Source organism: Bos javanicus, chromosome 12 (genome assembly GCF_032452875.1).
Source record: "Bos javanicus breed banteng chromosome 12, ARS-OSU_banteng_1.0, whole genome shotgun sequence".
NCBI classification, from domain to species: domain Eukaryota; kingdom Metazoa; phylum Chordata; class Mammalia; order Artiodactyla; family Bovidae; genus Bos; species Bos javanicus.
Genome location: NC_083879.1, coordinates 28,438,253 through 28,461,523, shown reverse-complemented (window position 1 = coordinate 28,461,523; position 23,271 = coordinate 28,438,253). Strand labels below are relative to the sequence as shown.

Sequence of the window (23,271 nt, the reverse complement as noted above, 5' to 3'; positions counted from 1 at the left end):
TGTTAAGGAAGATGAACAGCTTTTGCTTCTGTTGAGGCAAGGTAGAGAGACTTTCTTATATTCCAGGTTCTATGGAAAACTGGGAATCCTATCACATTTATATTTACCTTCCTGTAGAATGGTTTATCCTAGGCATTCACTGAATATCTTCTTTGGTTGAAGGAACACAAACAGCTGTAGGTTTGATTCTTGGCTTTTCCTAACCTGAGGTTGTGAAGTTGTTTTCCTACGTTATATTTTAAAATCCTTTCCAATTGCCTCAATATTTATTTCATTAATCGACCTGAAATTCCTTTTGTGTATGGTGTGATGTATGGGTACAGTGTCATCTTTTTCCATATAGATATGAAAGTCTCAGAATGTAAAAAATTTAAACAACTTTATTGAGATGTAATTTATAGATCATAAAATTAATAGGATTGACCTATTTCAAGTGTGTAGTTGAGTAATTTTTAGTAAATATCCTGAGATGTGAAACTCACCATAGTCCAATTTTAGAATATTTTTATTAGTCCAATAAGATTGCTCATGCTGATGTATAATTAATCTGTCACTGAATTTTTTATAAGTTTTCATCTTGAGTTTTCAGCAGCATCTCTATTACAGGGTTAAACAAGTGATGACAGCAGGTATTTTTTTGTCCTGAAAATAGGTAAAACATTTTCAGAAGAGCATCAATAAGCATGATTTATGCTGTAGGGTGTAGCATCTTACCTTTCTCAGATTCAGAAATCTTTCATATAATTCTTAGTTTGTTGAACTTTTTTCCTTATTTTCTTTTATAGTTGTAAATTGATGTTGAATTTTCTTCAAACATTGTCTCTTAATTTTTTGAGATTATCACATGATTTTTCTTTTTTATTCTGTTAATATGGTGAATTCGACCTTGGATTTCTGGGATTAAACCCAGTTTTTTATCTGCAGCTACATTTGGTTTCTAAGTATTTTTTTTTCCCTAGTATTTTATTTAAAAACTTTGTAAACAGAAAAGACCTGTTGGTGGTTCTTTTCCCTTTCTCTTTTTCTCATTGGGTGTTAGTATCATGGTTATGCTAGTTAGCTGGATAAAATTGTTAGGTTGGTGAAAGAGTAACTGTGGTTTTGGACTGTGAATTTTAAATCACACAGCTAGGCTCAAACACATCTTTATTAATCAAAATAGGAACCATTACAGTCAACACATTTTTGCTAATGAGAAATAAGTTGGTTTATTCCTGTAGCATAAAAATCCGTGCTTTGGAATGCAGCGAACTCTTGGAAAGCATTATCTTTGGGGGGTTGGGGTAGTATTCTACATTAATGTCAGGAAGGGTCTCTTGTTTGATCATGGAAACTGAACTCTAGATTTGTCAGGGTTGGCAGATGGGCTCAGGGTGTAAGTAGATATAATGTTCCATTTACTTCTCTGGATTCCTGAATTCTCTTAGATTTTGGCCCAAGTAATTTGTAATACTGTTAAAAAAAATGCTGTGTATTTTATATATATGTATAATTTTGTAGTATATATTATAAATATTATATACTATTTTATATATGTAGGTAAGTATATAATTAAATAAAATCATATTTTTTTTGTAATTGAAGGATTAGTTCAAATAACTTAGCTTGTCACTAATGGAAATGAAAGTAAATAAAATTTTAAAATTTGGAGAAATGTTCAATAAAATGATTTTCATTAATTAAATAAATGAATTACTATAAATTAGGAAATAGTTATAATTTTTTTCATGTTTATTATGAATATTGTTAATGCTTTTTTTTTTGGTTTGCATCTAATAGTTTTCTTGTTTTAGGGGTAAAAATATTTCCATCATGGCTCATTCAAAGACAAGGACCAATGATGGAAAAATTACCTATCCTCCTGGTGTCAAGGAAATCTCAGATAAAATATCTAAAGAAGAGATGGTGAGACGGTTAAAGGTGAGTAGAATTAGGTTATGTCCTTTGGGCATCCGTTTAGGATAAGTGGAGTTGGGGAGAGCACCTGCGGAAATCATATAGGGCTGTAAGGCAGCTTGGTAAAGCGCATCAGAGCAGAAAATATTTCATGGCCAAAACTAGTTAGCTGTAATTAGGAGCTAAGAAAGTGGAATAGGTAAAGAATTGTAGAGTTTCCTTAGCTATTGTTAATTGGAGCGTAGTTGGAAAGGTGAAGCTTAGGATTTTTAGGGCCTCCTCTCCTGCTGAGTCGCTTCAGTCGTGTCTGACTCTGTGCCACCCCATAGACGGTAGCCCAACAGGCTCTACTTGGGTATAAAAGACAAATCCCCAGTATGCTTATACTCCTTATTATCTGTCGAAAGTTGTCTCCTTTCTCCGATATCTCACTTATTTTATAAAAACAACCATTTTAATTTGATTTTTAATTATTAAAAATTAAATTTAAAAGATTTAATTCTTTCTACTGAGTATTAAGTCTACATTTTACTTTCTTGTATTTTGAAATGAAATTAAAGAGTTTTACTTTTAGCTCTCGGTTTCTGATGTGCAGCAGTGAGTCAAGATGGATGGCGAACTTCCATTCATGAGGCAGTCACTGTATGGTTAAACTCTTCATGTTTGCTTGAATAATATTTCATCTTTCACCATCATTGATGGTCTTCATGATTAAAATGGTTAGAAGAGCAGAGTGGCCAAGGAGATTATTAAACTGATTAGTTCATATGTTCTTTATTTTTAAGCATTTTTTTTCCCTTCAGTGTTGTATCCACCTAGACATATTGCCGGTTATTAATATTTATGTATATTTCCAGTGTAGAAAGTTTGCCATAATTAATCACTGAAGGCCCAGGAGCCTTACAATACTACTTTATTGCTGCATGATTATTTTTATTAGAAGAAAAAAACCCCTTGTATTATTATAAATTTCACATAAAATCTTAGTATTGTAGCCTATGCATACAATACTGGAATGACAGATATAAGGTGTTTATTATTCAAAGCAAAAGGCATCTTTGAGCAGATTAAGTTTACCAATATGTGGATCTTTTATCTAGTTGGGAGTTTGTGTATATTTTATTAGAAATGGTTAAGCTGCAAACTGTATATGGTATTTTTCATTTCTGAGTATCTAGATTTTCTTGACCTATTAAATTTTTAGAGAAAAAGTATGTTTATTTCCTCACATTTGTTTATATTTCAGCAATGATATCATCCTTATTGTCTGCTAAGAAATGAATGGTAAACACAGAGATAGATTCCACTTATAAGCTTTTAGCATTTAGTGTCTTTTATGGATGTTATTTTCTCAGACATCTTTTTTAATTTAAGGACTTTGGCAGTGGCATCCCACTCCAGTACTCTTGCCTGGAAAATCCCATGGATAGAGGAGCCTGGTAGGCTGCAGTCCATGGGGTTGCTAAGAGTCGGACACGACTAAGAAACTTCACTTTCACTTTTCACTTTCACACATTGGAGAAGGAAATGGCAACCCACTCCAGTGTTCTTTCTTGGAGAATCCCAGGGATGGCGGAGCCTGGTGGGCTGCCGTCTATGGGGTCACACAGAGTCAACACGACTGAAGCGACCTAGCATAGCATAGCATGAAGTATTCAAGAGTTTGTAGCACCATTTGAGTTGTACACAGTATTGAGAAATTCCTGTTATCTAACCCTTGCTTATTTTGGTGGAATGATTGCCACTGTGTTCACATGCAGTGCTTGTAGTATCCTTTCCTTATTTTGTAGACATTTATGCCCAGCAATAATCTGCTTAGTTTGCTTTTTTTTTCTAATTTACACTTCCGTCTGTTAAGTTTTAGAAAATCTTGTTAATATGTAAGATGTCATTGTTTATATAATTCCTAGAGTTTCTTGTAATATTTTATTCAAAGTATACTTTCTCTCTCACTCTTGTGAAGAGATTCCAAGGAAAGAACGAGTTCCTTGCATGTAGCTTTCCCTTCCTCCCTCCATAATACACCTAAGTCCATCAAAGCATATATCTTAAAAGTAATAAAATTAAGAGGTTAGGAGAGTAGCCCTGGACAGTGTACCCTTAAATTAATGTAGTGCCAGACTGGAAGGATTAGTGTATGCCTGGTCCTGGATTCCGGTGTAGTAGAACTGAGGGTCCATCCTCTGAGGAACACTGTTAGCCACAGCTGCTGTGAGAATTCAGTATGACATTGGGCATTTCATTACCCACAAGTGTTCACTCTGCAGCTGAGTGGAGATCCATGTGCCATGTGTCTCAGTGGCCCAGTCCAGTCCTACTTGTTCATTGGTATTTGTAGCACCACCTAGTGGATGCCAGATGGTCACCTTTACGTTGTCCCTGACAAGTTCGGCAATTTTGTTAAGTCTCATGTGAAGTAGAAATAGTGCAGGCTGCTAATATTGAAATTAGAGAAAGCCCTTCACAGAGTTCAACTATGTAATTCTTCATGATTGTTGTTTCTGTCCCACTTGTTACACATGCTATTGAGTCTTACTAATGAACTGTCCACCTCATGTTCTCTTTTACTGTAGCACAGGAAGTACTTCATTGGATGCTACAGATAGATACTTTTAGAGGAAACATGAAAGTGTATTTATTGAAAGTTAACCTTTGTAATTAATATGGTTTTTATTTTCAGATGAATATATGTTTACATAGAGGATGTCATTATTTGATTTCGTTTTATCTTTATATAGATGGTTGTGAAAACTTTCATGGATATGGACCAGGACTCTGAAGAAGAAAAGGAGCTTTATTTAAACCTAGCTTTACATCTTGCTTCAGACTTTTTCCTCAAGCATCCTGATAAAGATGTTCGCTTACTGGTAGCCTGCTGCCTTGCTGATATTTTCCGAATTTATGCTCCTGAAGCTCCTTATACATCCCCTGATAAATTAAAGGCAAGTACTGATTCAGAGAACTGCCAAGATTGACTGATACTTTATCTTTCTAACTGAAACGGGTATTAAAGTATTTAGATTATTTGTTTGGGGTCTTTGACATTAATTGCAGCAGTCTTTTGCTAAACTATTTTTGTTTTCTTTATTTTCTGTAGAATTTCCTCCTCCCCATTAGTACTTAATTTTATAAAACAAGTTCTGATCTTCAGAATAAGAAGTTGATTAGTAAAGTGTATTGTATACTTTTTTTTTTTGGCCACTCTGTGTTGCTTGTGGGATCTTAGTCCCCTGACCAGGGATTGAATCTTGGCCATGGTAGTGAAAGTGCCAAGTCTTAACCACTGGATTGCCAGGGAATTTCCTATACTTTTAAAATTATGTCATCATTAGTGCTATCACTTGGGGTACACTTCCTTTTCCTTTTTAAAAATTCATGTGAAGACCATGTTCATTATTGAAAAGACAGTATCTACTGTAAATGTGAATTTATATGAATCCTAATTCATATAATGGAAGATGTGATGTGCATTGTTCTGAAGAAAATACAATGGGCAAAATTTTAATGAAAGGTAGAAAACATACCTAATACTTTATTATGGTAGTTTTAAGTAAAGGCATGTCAATGAAATGATTCTTAAAAGATGGAAAAAGAAAGGGAATAACCTGGTAAATCCAGTGGATAAAAAGAATGAAAATAAGTATAACTGTGCAAAAAAATATTGAGTAAGGCAGGTTAGAAGAACATTAGAAAGACCAGCAGTAATAAAAGATAACTGCGGAAACCGTGGGTTAGAAAATGAGTCCCATGGGAAGATTACTGAGTATGAATTTTAAAAAGACAATTTAGATTTATTATATTTAACAAGTGTTTATGTTAGTTACCTGTTGGGAACTGGGTTTACCTTGGTGAAAAACAGCCCGGACTTGGTTCTATAGTCAGGGACTTGCATTTTAAAAACTGAAATGAGAAACCTGCTCGTTTGATCCCTTGAGCCGGGATTCCGGTAAGGAATGCCCAAACTGCTGTGGGCATGTTTGTCTTATATATCTCACAATTGGGGAGATAGGGAACATTATTTGTCATTTAAAAGTAAAGTGAATTATAAGATTTGAGAATGCTTGGAGACTTAAAGTAGATAATGTGAGCTGGTCTGTGCAGTTGTGTACCCAGATGAATTGTGAACCTCTCATTTGAGGTACTTAATTGATTTAAGGAGTAGTTGTATTTAGTAACCATTTTTGAAGAATGTACTTTTGATAGTATTTTTTTTGAAAAGCTACTTAGTAATCTGCATATTCTGTTTCTTCCCTTTTAAATAAGGTTTATCATTTTACTTATAAGGGAATTTTTTTTCTCTCTCTTTTTTTTGACAGATGAGCATGCTTCCTTTCTAAAATTAGCTTTTATAATTTTAGCCTTTTCCAAACTTTCCAAAGACATCATCTCCATACAAATTTGACTCAAAGTGATGCTGAACCTATTGTACGCGGGTATAAAGGGATGTGTAATAAAAAGTCAAAAGCAAGAGATGGAGATAGATTGATAAATTGTAGGGAAAAACAAGTATTAATAATTATAATGACTGGGTAGGAAGCCTGACAAGTTAACTTCTAAGGGTCTTTTTAAAATTTCTAAGTTTCTGCAGTCTATTTTCTTTCCACTTGGTGATTTTGTTTTGCAATTTTAAGTTTCCTAAACTGTGTTCTTTCTATACAGTTACCATATATAATGCCATTCCACAAACCTGATCAAATCAGCTTTCAGTCATTGCAACGGGTTCGTTCTAATAACAGCATAAGTTTTACTTTACTCGGTTTTCAGGGCTGTTGTTTTTAACTTACTGTAAGATGTTTTTCTTTCTCTACTTTTAGATCATGGTAAATGATTTACTGTCTTCCTTTAAAGGGGGTTAAGAAATTTGGTGTTTTCATGATAATGCACATTTAAAAAACTTGAGGCAAATGCAAGTTTTTTTTTTCTTTTTTTAAACTGGTTCTTTACAGTTTTGTCATCATAGATACATATGAGTGCTGAATTATCTTTAAGAATTTAGTGGATGTTTTCATAATCTAAACAAAACTTTGTCCCTTTTTTTAAGGATATATTTATGTTTATAACAAGGCAGTTGAAGGGACTAGAAGATACAAAGAGCCCACAATTCAATAGATATTTTTATTTACTTGAGGTAAGCAGTATGTTATATTTTGAAGTGACATTTTAAAATGGTTTCTTAACATGTATATTTTTACTAATTAAAATTTTACCCTTTTCACCTCTTAATTTTAGAACATTGCTTGGGTCAAGTCATATAACATATGCTTTGAGTTGGAAGACAGCAATGAAATTTTTACCCAATTATACAGAACATTATTTTCAGTTATAAAGTAAGTTTACTAAAATTATAATCTTTTTTAAATATAAAGAATTTTTAGCTTATAAATGAATCTGCATAAACTGTGTTTTTATGATGAATATCAGAAGGCTAATATTTGTAACTTAAGAATTCATTAACATGATTTTTATAGATACGTTTTGAAAATAAATACAGCTAATTTTGTATTGTAGAGAATAATACAAGAGTGGCATTAATCTGATATAAAAATATTTTTATTATATTATTTTTCTTTTGTTTAAATCACATATTACTGACCCCTTAATTCCTGTGAATCATTTAGTTTTTTGTGTATTCCTTATAATCATCTGTTAGAATTAACTTCAACAAAGCAGTTTGATGCTCTGAATTTAAGGCCAAACTAAAGTTACATTTGATTTAATTACTTTTGATTGTGAGACTGATAAAAATTAGCAAACGTAATCTTGGAAATGTAGTTTAAAAAATATTTTGGATGCTACTGTAAGATTTTGGAGAGAAGGAAGCTTTAAATGAATATATACAATTGTATTTAATTAATACCTTAATATCATTGTAAAATAAAGTGTGATGTTCCATGTTATGATTAAATCCTATAAATTTCAGGTATGCTTAAATTTAAATGAAATATCAATTTTGAATTTCAGCAATGGCCACAATCAGAAAGTTCATATGCATATGGTGGATCTCATGAGTTCTATTATTTGTGAAGGTGATACAGTATCTCAGGAGCTTTTGGATACAGTTTTGGTAAATCTGGTACCTGCTCATAAGGTAAGTAGCAAAATATACTTGAATATATATCTAAAATCTGTCAACAGTAGGGTCCAGAATTTACTTATGTTTAAAATGCAGTTTGTCCTGCTTTATTCTTAGTTTTGGAGACTTATTGATTAATGTTAATGAACATTAATTGTGTTTAGTAAAACATAATTGTGTGGATCACAATAAACTGTGGAAAATTCTGAAAGAGATGAGAATCCCAGACCACCTGACCTACCTCTTGAGAAATCTGTATGCAGGTCAGGAAGCAACAGTTAGAACTGGACATGGAAGAACAGACTCGTTCCAAATAGGAAAAGGAGTACATCAAGCCTGTATATTGTCACCCTGCTTATTTAACTTATATGCAGAGTACATCATGAGAAACACTGGGCTGGAGGAAACACAAGCTGGAATCAAGATTGCCGGGAGAAATATCAATAACCTCAGATATGCAGATAATACCACCCTTATGGCAGAAAGTGAAGAAGAACTAAAGAGCCTCTTGATGAAAGTGAAAGAGGAGAGAGAAGAAGTTGGCTTAAAGTTCAACATTCAGAAAACGAAGATCATGGCATCCAGTCCCATCACTTTATGGCAAATAGATGGGGAAACAGTGGAAACAGTGGCTGACTTGATTTTTCTGGACTCCAAAATCACTGCAGATGGTGATTGCAGCCGTGAAATTAAAAGACGCTTGCTCCTTGGAAGGAAAGTTGTGACCAACCTAGATAGCATATTCAAAAGCAGAGACATTACTTTGCCAACATAGGTCCATCTAGTCAGGGCTATCATTTTTCCAGTGGTTACGTATGGATGTGAAAGTTGGACTATAAAGAAAGTGCCGAAGAATTGATGCTTTTGAACTGTGGTGTTGGAGAAGACCTTTGAGAGTTCCTTGGACTGCAAGGAGATCCAACCAATCCATCCTAAGGGAGATCAGTTCTGGGTGTTCATTGGAAGGACTGATGTTGAAGCTGAAACTCCAATACTTTGGCCACCTGATGTGTAGAGCTGACTCATTGAAAAAGACCCTGATACTGGGAAAGATGAGGGCAGGAGGAAAAGGGAACGTCAGAGGATGAGATGGTTGGATGGCATCACTGTATCAATGGACATGGGTTTGGGTAGACTCTGGAAGTTGGTGATGGACAGGGAGGCCTGGCGTGGTTCGTGAGGTCACAAAGAGTCGGACACAACTGAGTGACTGAACTGAACTGAAAACATGAAACACTTAATAGTCATTAATTAAATGGAAAGAAGAGATAACAGATTTAGTATATGTGATAAAATATCTGTAATAACTCAGTTTTGTATGGGATTATGTTTCAAGGAATATATTAATAGCTACTTAGAAATGGGTTCAATCCCTGGGTTGAGAAGATCCCTGGAGACGGAAGTGGAAACTCACTCCAGTATTCTTACCTGGAAATTTACAGAGGAGTCTGGCAGGCTATGATCTGTGGAGTCTCAAAGAGTTGTACATGACTGAGTGACTAACACTTTCATTTTCTTTTCTTTGATTCTCTTATATATGTTGGGAGATACATAACCAATTAGGGCCTTGGGTAAAAGATAGTGATAGTATAGTTTGAAAGGAGGGGTGAAATTAAAAGAGAAGTCTTTACTAATTTGGAAAGAAGGAAATGTTGATGGCACTGGTATTTCTTGCCTGGGTAATATTAATCAAGTTGTGTGTGTATATGTGCTTGTGTGTTTTATTCTTTGAAAATGACTTAACACTCTGGTTCTGTGATTCACCAGTATAAAGGTCTTTGTAAACTTAAGACCTTTCTTGCAAAATATAATTTAAGTTTATAGCTATACTGCTTTCTCAGAAATATTGCCAGTGAAAAATGACCTCATAATCCAAAATTTCCAAACTTTTAAAATAGTCCCTGAATACTGAAAAATCAGGCACTAACTAAAAATTCAGATAATATATTTATAAGCTAAAAATGATAAATGCCTTTAACAGAATTAAATATAATGATTTTATGTCTTAATGCCTCTGAGTATAAGAGTTAAAAACATGATAGCTAGGCATAGGAAAGGAGAAGGTGTAAGGTTGGGGGAAAGAAAAGTGTAAATTAAAAATGGTCATTGAGATCAAAATCTTTATTGGACTGTAACAGACATTTAGAGAACTAGGACATAGATCTGAGGAAATTATACAAATACAGTGAGATAAGGAAAACAAAAGATTCTAACAGGTGAAAGAGAGACTGGAAAGGTCCAGTATATCTAAAAGTGATAAAGAACACCAAATAAGAATGGAAACAGAAATTATATGCAAGTATATATTTGCTTAACATTTTCTAGAATTGATGAGAAGCATAAATTTATGAGTGAAGTAACAAAGGGTCATGATCAGAATATAAACAAAACTCAGTGCAGACACATCCTGGAGAAATTGTAGAATGCTGAAATAGAAATAATGTATTCATACAAAGCATCCAGAGGGGAAAAGCATAGCCCTGACAAAGAATAAACCTTAAAGTGATGACTGACTTCTCAGTAGCAAGGACAGATGCCAGAGGATAATGGCCCTGTATTTCACAAAGTGCTAATAAAATAACTACACAGACACAGTTGCTATCCAGTTTGAGTGAACTTAAGACATTAAATATACAACTTGTCAATATACCCTTCCTGAAAGAACTACTACTCTTCAAATACTTTAGAATACTGGAAATTGAAACTTGAAAGAAGTGAAATGTAAGTAGTAGTGGTGAGCAACAAAATGCTCTAAGTAAGAACTGATATAAAGCAAAAACAATAGTAGTAAAAATTGTACTTATTAATTAAAGGGATATTAACAAAATGGTCCTAAACCACAGGATAAAAATAGCATGTAAGATTGAATGACTTAATGGAGTCAGTGAGTGATATGATCCTGGTGATGATCAGGAGGATAAAGCTGTAAAAAATTTACTTTGGACTTTAAATGAAATACTTTTGTTAAAATTTTAAGGATTACAATGCAGGGAAGAATTAAAATAAATGTAAATGGACCAAATTTACTACTTCAGGTTATCAGATTAGATTAAAAATAATCCACCTGGTCATTGTTAATAAGAGATAACAAAAATAATTTCATCAAAGGTGACACTAAAAGGATGGGAAAAGTATTTGCCAACACATGCTAACTGAAGGAAAACTGAAGTAGCTTGTATTGATTTTAGGTAGTATAGTCTTTAGTGGGTAGAGAAGGGATTTATACAGTGATAAATTATAGTGCTAAAATGATATCTAACTTGCAATTACATAGGCTAAAAATATTAATATATAAAGCATATATTGAAAAATTATAAGGACAAACTCACAATTTGGTGGGCCATTTTAAAAACTTCCCAGTAATTATAAATCTAATAGACTTAATAGACTAGTGGTTCTTGAGGATTTTAAAACACAAAGCTAACAGTGCTGTGGCACTCATAATTAATCTGTCAAAGGAATAAAGCATAATGGAAATTACTAGATATTTAGAAATGATAATTAAATGATATATATTGAATCCTCTGGGATTCAAGTTAAACATTTTGAATACAACTTTATAGTTTTCAACTCAAAAAGTTATAAAAATATTGTTAGAGTGTACAAATGGTAGAAGAAAGTAAACAATGAAGAATGGAAGTTAATCAAATGGAAAACACAGTGACTGATTTCAGAAAAACCAAAAGTTGGTAATTTAGGTCAGATCAGATCAGATCAGTCGCTCAGTCGTGTCCGACTCCCTGCGACCCCATGAATCGCAGCACGCCAGGCCTCCCTGTCCATCACCAACTCCAGGAGTTCACCCATACTCATGTCCATCAAGTCAGTGGTGCCATCCACCCATCTCATCCTCTGGCGTCCCCTTCTCCTCCTGCCCCCAATCCCTCCCAGCATCAGAGTCTTTTCCAGTGAGTCAACTCTTCGCATGAGGTGGCCAAAGTACTGGAGTTTCAGCTTTAGCATCATTCCTTCCAAAGAAATCCCGGGGCTGATCTCCTTCAGAATGGACTGGTTGGATCTCCTTGCAGTCCAAGGGACTCTCAAGAGTCTTCTCCAACACCGCAGTTCAAAAGCATCAATTCTTAGGCACTCAGCTTTCTTCACAGTCCAACTCTCAAATCCATACATGACCACAGGAAAAACCATAGCCTTGACTAGACGAACCTTTGTTGGCAAAGTAATGTCTCTGCTTTTGAATATGCTATCTAGGTTGGTCATAACTTTCCTTCCAAGGAGTAAGCGTCTTTTAATTTCATGGCTGCAGTCACCATCTGCAGTGATTTTGGAGCCCAGAAAAATAAAGTCTGACACTGTTTCCACTGTTTCCCCATCTATTTCCCATGAAGTGATGGGACCAGATGCCATGATCTTCGTTTTCTGAATGTTGAGCTTTAAGCCAACTTTTTCACTCTCCACTTTCACTTTCATCAAGAGGCTTTTGAGTTCCTCTTCACTTTCTGCCATAAGGGTGGTGTCATCTGCATATCTGAGGTTAAATAAGCAGGGTCATGTCAAATCAGAAAAAGGGAGATGGTATTAATAAACAGTTTTAGAATGAAATGAAGAACAACAAACATTAAAAAGATCAAAAACAATTCCATGAACATTATTTTATGCTAACATATTTGAAATTGGTCAGATTTCTAGAAAATATAACTTGCCAGTTTTTTCTCAAGAGAGAAAATTTTGAATAACCTTTAACCAGTAAAAAAATTAATTGGTTTTAGAAACTCTGTCCATAAAACAAACAAACTCTTCCTCCCAAACAACCATAACAGTAATAATAGTAATAGCCGCAGGACTCAAACTGAGCATGCTGCTGCTGCTAAGTCACTTCAGTCGTGTCCGACTCTGTGCGACCCCATAGATGGCAGCCCACTAGGCTCCTCTGTCCCTAGAATTCTCCAGGCAAGAATATTGGAGTGGGTTGCCATTTCCTTCTCCAATGCATGAAAGTGAAAAGTTAAAGTGAAGTCGCTCAGTTGTGCCCGACTCTTGCGACCCATGGATTGGAGCCTACCCGGCTCCTCTGTCCATGGGATTTTCCAGGCGAGAGTACTGGAGTGGGGTGCCATTGCTTTCTCCGCAAACCGAGCTTAAAAGAACTTAAAACTCATCACTAGCAGATTTCTATTAATCATTTAAGTGCCATGTAATCCTGATATTTAGAAAGTTTTTCCAGATTGTAAAAAGGAAGGCATGTTCTACAGTTCACATTATAAGCAGAATATAATCTTCATGGGAAAACTAGACAAAACCCAAGTGCAAGAAAGGAGGATAATTTAATTTAAAATGGCAACCCACTCCAGTATTCTTGCCTGGAGAATCCGAGGAACAGAGGAGCCTGGTGGGCTGCCGTCTATGGGGTCACACCGAGTCAGACACGACTGAAGTGACTTAGCAGCAGCAGCATACTCATGTAAATCCAGTATAAAATAGCAATGGACAATATCTAGAACGATACAAAGTAATATTGGTAATGAGCAAATTGACTTAATTTTAGGAATACAGAGATGGTTAATAGTAGGCTAAGATATTTGTGGAAATTAACAGAGCAAAGAGAAAAAAATATCAGTAGATCTATAAAGGAAACTATTTGCTAAAATTCAGTATAACTTATGATAAAGAATATTAGCATATTTGAAATAGAAAGTAATTTCTTTAACCTTATAAGGTTGTATATGGTACTGCACTTAATGGTGAAATGTGAGGCATTCTCTTTGAAGTTAGGGATATTATAAAAATGTCACTTCTACTCAGGAAAGAAACAAGTATGCTGTTTCTAATCTACGTTAACTGGAGGCCTTAAATTGGTGGAATAAAACAATACAAACAAAAGATAAAAAAGGATTAGAAAGAAGAAACAAAACTGAAATTATTTGCAGATGTTCTGTTCTGACTGCTTGTACAGAAAAAAAATGTACGAATTAGTTTCTAGAACAAGTAAGAAAATTCTGCAGTTGCTAGGTATAAGATCAATGTATAAAAATCTGTTAGTGTAATTTGGAAAAAAATTTTATTTGTAGCTTTTAACAAAAACTTGAGCTACTTAGAAATTTAATAACACTGTACATGACCTTAGTGTTGAAAATTATTGCAGTTGATGTAAAAGTATAAAAGAACACTTCAGTATGTTGCATGATTTGTTACATTTATGTGATGGGAAACTCAGTATCATCATAATGTCATTCCTCTGCATACTAATAGATAATCCAGTCAAAATAGATATTGTGAATGTGTGTGTATGTGAGCATGTGTGTTTAGTTGGACAAATTGGTTTTTGAAAAAGAGTAAGAAAACGGGGACTTACCTTAACCTGATGTTAAGACATTGCTTCCATATGTCTCTTTGACTGTAAAATCAGGCAGTAATAGTAATAGACCAAGGGACATATGGAAGTAATGGATACTTTACAAATAGATACATAGTTGTATAGAAACTTGAGTATGGATATTACAGGGAAGTCTCTGGAGGGAATAATGGACTTTAATGTCCATGTGGAAAATAATACAAGATTCTTATTTCACACCATGCATAAAAATAAAGTACAGGCAGAATACAGATCTAAATATGAAAAGCCAGTGTTTAAAGTTTTATCAAAAAATATAAAACAACAAATTAACATCAGTGTAGAAAGAATTTTAAAAATGTAGAGAGAACACAAGCCAAGTAGTGGAGAGAGCACAAGCCAAATAGGAAAAGATTGATATATCTGGTTATATTAAAATTAAAAGTTCTATGTCCTAAGACACCATAAGCATTGTAAAAATGTAACTCTAAGATATGTTGTGCATATAATTGACAGATATTTAGTGGATAGAATTTATAGAGAAACTTCACACGAATAAGGCAAAACAGCTCATTTGAAAAATGGTAAAGGTAGTATTTATAGAAGATTATTTCTTTTATGTGCAAGGAGCCATGTACAAAACAATTTAATGTCTATGGATAGGAGAATGAGTAAATAAGCTATAGTATGCTATATGGGCTTCCCTGGTGGTTCAGACGGTAAAGAATCCTGCAGTGCAGGAGACCCAGGTTCAATCCCTGGGTCAAGAAGATCCCCTGGAGAAGGAAATGGCAACCCACTCCAGTATTCTTGCCTTGGAAATCCAATGGACAGAGGACCCTGGCGGGCTGCAGTCCATGGTGTTGCAAAAGAGTCAGACATGGCTTAGCGACTAAGCATGCCCATATTATGTATTAAAATACTAAATGGGGATCTTAAGATCTACTAGACTACTTAGTCTTCAGAGAAAAGTGTCTTTGCTGTCTCCCTTTTATTCAAATTGAATTTTAGAGTTTTCTCATTCATTTATTTACTTAAGAGTAGCTTTTTGAATACAGGTAACATTTCTTTTTTCATATTTAGTGGTGTATAATATAGGTATTTTTCCCCTCCACCCTCAGAATTTAAACAAGCAAGCATACGATTTGGCAAAGGCTTTACTGAAGAGGACAGCTCAAGCTATTGAACCATATATTACGAATGTAAGTCTTCCTTGTCCAATTGGTTATCAGAAAGAGTAGCCAAAATTTTAAAGACTGCTTGAAGCAGAATTTTGGCAAGTAGTACATACTTCAGGATTTTTATTGTTTTAATCATTAAGTGTATTTTCTTTCCCCTTCTTATTTAAAATTGTTATTGGTTAATATTTTCTAGATTACCTCTATCTTTTTGTTCATTTTCTTCTTTCAAATTGTGTAGTAACTAAAACAGTTTTTATTTTGGTTAGCAAACTATACTGTTTTATTGTTGGAAATTGAGTTAAATGTAATTAGATAAATCATATGGAACTTTTCATTATTCAGAGAAGTTGCTTACAGCTTTTTGGAAATTAAATTGATTTGTACAAGAAGAAGATATGAACTAATATCAAGACATAAAAATTGAAGGCAAGTATGAATGACAGCAATGTGGTGAAAGTTGCCTATCTTATTCTCCTTGGGATAGATTCCATATAAATCTACCTTTTCTGAGAATGGGAAAGAATTGCAGTGAAAAAGCCCTTTCATTATCATCTCAGGTCTACTTACTGAAGATTGACCTTCTTCTCTGTTTTCAGGAGAAATGTATTCTGTCTGTTAGGTTCACTGATAGAAGCTTGTTGAGGTTTTATTTTACCCCCGCAGTTCTGGTGAGCTGCACAACTCTAGATGGCACCATTCACATTGTATTCCATGTGAATTGGTTCCATCCAATGGAGCAGATCCAGAACACAGTCTTGATGTTGGCCTCTGGAATTGTGTAGCAGGTCTGTCTCCACCCTGCCTTCCACTTTTATCCACATCTGAAAATGTAAAGTATGTAAATATGTCTTCTTGGAAAAATTTAAGAAGGAAAGTCTTTTGTAATTATGTATTTAATTTTCTAGAAGTTTATTGAAGGAGATTTTTTTCTTGAAGCATACAAAATTTAATTTGGTATATAAAAATGTATCATGGAAATGGAACAATACCTTGGTAAATTCCAGTCTTCGTTGCTGGCTTACTGCTTAAATAGTTGTAAGCACGTGATGATTTGGAAAAATGTATTTGATTTATAAAGAAACTGTTTTGAAGAGTGAACTTTGAGAAACTGGAGACTTGAATTATGTAATCTGTCTGAATAGCTCCAGTAAGATTTCCAGGGAATTCTTAAATACTGATTTCTGCAAGTTTTGTGAGTGTTGTGTATTGGCTGGAATAAATTGCTTAGATTGAGTGGATTGAGTTCTTTTTGTATGACACAATGGCACTTGAAATCTGTAGAGCCACATTTAAGCATTATTAAGTACTCTTATTAAGTACCCCTTCCCTTTTCCTTTGCTTCAAGTGCCTGTGAATGATTGTCTCCATGGATTTTAGATACACTAGGTGAGCTCCTCCTGGTGGTCACTTATTTAAGCTGATACTGCCAAGCCAGTTTTTTTAGGGAAACACTTTTTCTGATGCCGTTTTCTGGTACAAAAATAAGAAAATAACACTGTATACTATGTTGGTATGTTTTCTGGGATTGGGAAAATAAACATTTGATTGGGTAATAAAAAAAATATTTGGAATAGAATGAGGTGATTAGGTTCATTATACTGTTCTCTCAACATCTGTGTATGTCTGAAAATATTTATGATAAAAGCTAAAAGAAAGATAAAAACACTTCTAATAATCCCAGATATATCAAGGTAAAAACATTTCCCTGTCACTTACACCTTATGTTTCCTGCTCTTAGTTCTTGCTACAGATAATAGACAGCCCACTCTATACTTTGTCTTTATCAGAAGCTGGGGATGGGGGCAGGAGGTACAGGATGAGTAGAATGGTCTGAGCACACCTTCAGTTCCATATTTATTCCAAGTACTCTGTCACTATTTCCTCCTCTCTCCGTTTTCCTTTTTTTCTTGTTCCCCTGCTTTATTCGATAGTTGGCTAATATGTCATTAAGAATTGCTTTTTTTCCCTTCTCCTGTTCTCCCTTCTAAATCTACTTAAGTTTTCTACTGCAGACCTATACAATTACATGTAAAATACTTTCTGGTGAGCTTAATTGTCTTGTGGGGTTTTAGTACAGTGTAAAAATCATTCTCAGTCTTTTTGGACTTGTACATGTAAAGCCACTGTTCATTTATCTTCCTAGTAGAGAACTAACAAGCAAAAATAGAGGTAGGCTATCAAGGTAATATAACCCCACTTCTGTCTCTTTTTTACTTGTGTCTTTTTTCACTCTCATGCATATAGACACATTGAAGTTTTTTTTTTTTTATAGATAGTGATGTTTTTATATATAGAACTTAAGTCATGTTGGTGTTACGAGTTATTTTTTAAAATAGAATTTGTAATTTGACAACTCACAAAACTATAAAGTACATGTACGTAATTAAAAAGGTACAACAGTATCAAAAACAGAAAGTACATAGTGACAGTTCAAAAAATTCCCTATATGGATCACTTCTTGGTAATATTACTTTTTACCAGATCTTTTTAATGGCAGGTTTTAGGGGATGGCACAAAATTATTTTGTTGCATTGAAAAAATATGTTGTTTGTCTTGATATAGTTAAAATTTGGTTAAATTGCTTAATCTCACTTAGTGTCAGTTATTTTGTAACTAAAGTTGATCATCTAAATTTAAGGTAGAATTTCTTACCAGTGTTTAACTTATTCCCCTTACTTCTTTCATCAGGAGGCAGTTGTTATTTAACGTTATGTGAAAATTAGTTACCATTTGTAATGGAAAGACTCATGTTTTTTAGAGGGAGATACTTCAGTCAAATATGTATTTGCTTCTTCTGCTGAAGTATACACCTCAGGAAGTTGTTTTACTTATAGTTGTATCATAGTACCTGTTACACATCATTCATTCATTTAAACTGAATTTAAACTGTCAGGCATTGTACTAGGCTCTTGTTATACAGCGAAGACTGATTTGGAGATGCGTGGAGATTGTAAGTGTCAAATAAATGTTTTTGATGAAATTTGTAAGAAGTTAAACGAGGCAATGTTTTTTTTCCCCCACTTCCATTTTCAAATGAGCTTTCCCAGACTGATGGAAGTTTTTCCCAGACTGATGATTTGAGCACCAAGGTGGCCAGATTGAAAAGAATTATCTTTTGTTAAGGACAGCTATATTTATTTTTAAACAGGAGAAAGTTTTTGAATGAAAAAAAAAAAGCCATTTTATCTTCAATTTGAATGAGAATTTAATCTTTGATGTTTTGAAATTCTTTTCACACAAAATTGATGAACATCACAGACAAACAACTTATTTTTAAAACCAATAAATAATAGTAGAATAGAATTTTTTATTTTCTTCCCTCATGGTTAGGTAGTTTGTACAGGTTCATAAGTCCAAAGAACTTCATTTAAAAACAACCCAAGAACTACAGGCCAGCAGAGAAGATGTTGAAATGGAAGTCTTTGACTGTACTTTCCAGATAGAAAACCTAATTAAGCCAAGTTGTATGTTAATTGTCACAGAAAGAAGAGATCAGAGCAGTTTGTATGATGTAGAGAATACTCAATGCCTTTTTCAAGGACATAATATGTAGGATATTCTGTGGGTTAATTTTTTTACATCTTTGGAAGACTTTAAATAGATAGGAACTTGATCATTACGCCATGGGTTTTTTTTTTTTTTACCATTTTCAGTAGTAATGTGATAAATGTTTTGAGTGTAGAAGGTAGTGCTGGCTGCTTATAGAAGAAATATGTTCACATTTGGATTTTCTTTTGTTTGTGTGTGCTTTTAATTGGAATTTAATTAGTGCTATAAACCTTTGTGTGGGTGTATATGTATATACACATTGTTTATCAGAATATAAAAGAAGATAAAAAGTATTAGACGTTGTTTTACATTGTAAATATAAAATTACATATTTTAAAAGTGGCATTGGCTCCTACTATGAAGGTGTAAGGCTTTGTCTTCCATGCTGTTCTCTCCCATACTGCTGTGATGAACAAAATGTGATCCTTGCCCTTAAGAAATTTATCTAGTAGAGAAACTAAGACGTGTATGCAAATAACTGTGATACACAGTAAAATATGGTAAGTACCATAATGGGGAATAAAATGTGTTTGGTAAGTAGGATGTTTATTGATATGCTAATTGATAAATCAATAGAAATTTCTTGTCTTTTACTATGTATGAGATGAATTCTGTGTTTTATCTTTTTTGGTGACCTGTAGTGGTTTCCCACCTTCTGTTAGAAAACATTTTGATATGCCTGTTTTGACTTTGTATAGAATATTAATGAATTTAATGAAATAATAAAATTTCAGGAAATTCACTTTATCCATGGTACTTCTGTTAATAAATTTTTTTTCTCAAAAGTTTTTTAATCAGGTTCTGATGCTTGGGAAAACATCTATCAGCGATTTGTCAGAGCATGTCTTTGACTTAATTTTGGAGCTCTATAATATTGATAGTCATTTGCTGCTCTCAGTTTTACCCCAGCTTGAATTTAAATTGAAGGTAACTATTGTAAAAACATGGTTTTATCAACTAGATTAGCAAAAACCATTATTTGTGGCTTTTTAATCCTTCAGTGGTTTTAACTGAATGTTCTAAGTGTGATGGTGTATTACTGTTACTTATTTACATGTTTGTGCCTTGCCTGTTTGTGTATTGCTAGTGGCTGTCATGGTGCCTAGCAGATTGAATCTGCTTATAATTAATGATTAGCAGGATGAAAGTTTTCCAGTTGATGTTTTCTGGGTTGTGACTAATTTTTTCGTTTCTAAGGCATAGTTTATAGTGGTTCCCCAGACCCTTTGATTGTGCCATAAAAATGGTTTAGAGTCTGTTATCCACATAGGGTGAAATATTTTTCTTTATGAGTGTTATCTTTGCTTGCCTAGCCTGTATCGAAAGTGTCTTTGCTTTTCAGATGACTTTCTAGAATCTATTGCCTTGGCATTAAATTATGCCATCAAATTGAGTTTCATTTGCAGGTTTTGGGCATATTTTTCTCTCTCAGATTGTTACATAAAGATTAAATAAATCTGGTTATAATTAATACTTTTTGATGAACCGCACTGTACCACCCAGAAAAGTTGTTAAATGATTTATGTGTTGTTTCTTGTTTCTAAAATTTTGAATTTGTCTCTTTGAAAGCTACAGAATAATCTGTGTTGATAGTGTAATTACCCCCAAAATGCAGCAAATAATTATTTTATTCTGGGTATCTTTTTGATGTATTTGCCAACTGAGCCATTTGATTCACTAGCCTTCCTATGCCTCCTCTTTTCATATCACTAACAATTTTGATGAGGCTGAAGGCAGTCATACCTTTAATTATTTGTTGGCTTGATTTCATCTAATAAAAATATTAAATACTATAAGAAATATAAGAATAAGAAATTAGCATTGCTGCTTCCAGTAGATTTAACATCCATTATGGGAGGGAGAGGAAAAATCCATATCTAATAAGAGGCCGGATATTATAAGTATCATAAAAGATACAAACAGCATACAGTTAAAGCAAAGGGAACAGCATGCAGAAACACAGAGAGGTAGGAAGGTGCTGATTGAATTTGCAGAACACGAATTACAGTTTCGTGGTTGCATAAAGTCAGTTTAAATCATCCTTGTCTGCCCATTAGAATCTTTACCTGTGGAGCCTTAAGAAACAGACAGATGTGCAGGCATTAACCTAAATCAGAATTTCAGGCAGTGGAGTTCAGAGATGAGTTTTTGGTTAGCTGTTTTTATTTTTAAAAGCTTACAGGTCATTCTAATGTTCAGTCAGGTTTGAAATGTACTTTTTTGGAGGAATAGCGAAAGAAATAATAAAGAGGAGTCAGGTCATATCATAGTCTTTAAATGCTTGGCTTTGGCATTGGTTTAAAATTTTAAAAGAAATCTATACAGTGCCATCTAAGTAACTTGATTATTAATGCTTTGTAACAGTCTCACATTTTGTGTTTAAGTCTAGTATTGTGGCTGGCTCATTCATTTAAATGATGTCATGTATTAGAGGCACCAAAATCAATAATGAAGTTTGATTTCTTATCTGCAGAGTACTGTGTTGTATGTATAACAGAGACTTTAGTTTTCTTATCTGTGAGGCTTCATCACATTGTTAAACACCATTAGGAATCTGCTGTATGTAGATGAACTGACTCTCCTTTTGGGAGATTTAGTGCTTATTTATTTCTACAAAGGGCTTAAACAGTCATACATAATTCTCTCTTTACTGTAGGCTTGGCCTCTGTCAGTGTCTATTCTTAAAAACCACAGATAGTTTTTCAAGGGTCCCAAGTTGGTTTGATGTGAATTAGTTTTTGATTTTGAATGGAAACAAGCCTCAATTGTAGGCCAAGCCATTAAGTGTTAATCAAACTTGGGGGTGAATTTTCATGTAGAGGAGTACTCCTTTAATGTAATTTGAGATGATTAGAGCATTGAAGATAACATTTAATTCTGTGAAAAATATATTGAACATTTTTTTGTGTATAATTTTTCAACTGAAATTCATAGAAAGTTTTCAAGGTTTTTTAAGGGAAATAATGGGAAAAATTATTCTGAGTATATCTACCTCATGGTTGTAAAGCTGTGGTTGTGTTTTGTTTTAGAGCAATGATAATGAGGAACGTCTTCAAGTTGTTAAACTACTGGCAAAAATGTTTGGGGCAAAGGATTCAGAATTGGCTTCTCAAAACAAACCACTTTGGCAGTGTTACTTGGGCAGGTATATGATTTTGGTGTCCTATTTTAAAGTAATATGTGTTTATGTCTACTTATTAATTTAAAACAACATCCACATTTAGGATTTTTTTATAAATGAAGGATTTTGTATTTTGAAATTTTTGATGCTGATAGTGATTGGCCATGTTTACAAATTCCCCTTCTTTGTCTTCAGAAAAATTTTTTTTTTTAGTAATTTTTAAAAGATGATATATTTAAATTAAAAAAAAGATGATATATTTAAATAGCCATCTTACAAAGTATTATAATCATGAAATGGAAGTGTATTATTACATAGCGGTGATTCATTCCAACTGCAAATACATCATTGTGAGATATAGCCCCTCCGCAAAAAAAAATTATATTTAGTTAGATTATTTGGAGATTTGTAAGGATAAGAGTATCCATAGAATGGGTAAATAAATGATTGTGTATGTTTCCCCTACTAACCTCCTTTCTACATTTCTTACGATAATGAAGAATTGATAATCTGGGCTTTCTTGTATGCTTTTAATGATCTACAAACCTTCTGAAATTGGTTGCAAAATTTGAATGTGTTTGTGTATTTTTTTGTGTGAGGAATTTATTACTTTTCTAAAGATGTCCCTGATCTTGAATATATTAAAACCACTTCTCAGTGTCCTGGCTGAAACCTACTTTGACCTTGAGGATAGAGGAGGATTCCACCCCCCACCCCCTCTTTTTTTATTATGCTTATAACAAATAATGCAGTTAAGTCATAAATAAACAAGTAAATAAGATTGAATCTTATTCTATTTTCTTTGTATTGAAATATTTGCATTGTTACTGCCATTTTTCTTTCTATTTCACTACCAGAGCCATCAGTGATTATAATACATTTAATCTCTTCTGGACTTGTTTTTTCTAATTTGTTAAATGAAGAGATAAGCCTTTATACATTTAAGCGCTAAATTTTTTTTTGATTTCTTATTTCTTATGTAGCTCAATAATAATATTTAACAAGGCGTGTTAAACTGATAAATCTTAGACCATTGTCATTTTGAGTTTGATTTCTGGATTTTTTCACCTTAATAAGCAAGAGGGCACAATATTTTATGTTTAAATTATGCAACTACTAATAAAGTCAAAATGTATTTTATTTGATGTGTTAAAAACAAAAA

The 23,271-nt window shown here is 33.6% G+C and overlaps 1 protein-coding gene across 6 annotated transcripts in view; it reads left to right on the top strand.

Moving 5' to 3' along the window:
• Positions 1–23,271, top strand: part of PDS5B (PDS5 cohesin associated factor B) — a 192,376-nt gene that overhangs the window by 68,140 nt on the left and 100,965 nt on the right. For all 6 annotated transcript variants that reach the window (XM_061434810.1, XM_061434809.1, XM_061434808.1 and 3 more), the window contains exons 2-9: positions 1,794–1,920; positions 4,635–4,838; positions 6,938–7,024; positions 7,126–7,223; positions 7,858–7,984; positions 15,380–15,460; positions 19,775–19,915; positions 22,018–22,133. In XM_061434810.1, coding sequence (XP_061290794.1) covers positions 1,813–1,920; positions 4,635–4,838; positions 6,938–7,024; positions 7,126–7,223; positions 7,858–7,984; positions 15,380–15,460; positions 19,775–19,915; positions 22,018–22,133 — 962 coding nt within the window. In that variant the 5' untranslated portion in view covers positions 1,794–1,812. The remainder of the gene's footprint in view (positions 1–1,793; positions 1,921–4,634; positions 4,839–6,937; positions 7,025–7,125; positions 7,224–7,857; positions 7,985–15,379; positions 15,461–19,774; positions 19,916–22,017; positions 22,134–23,271) is intronic.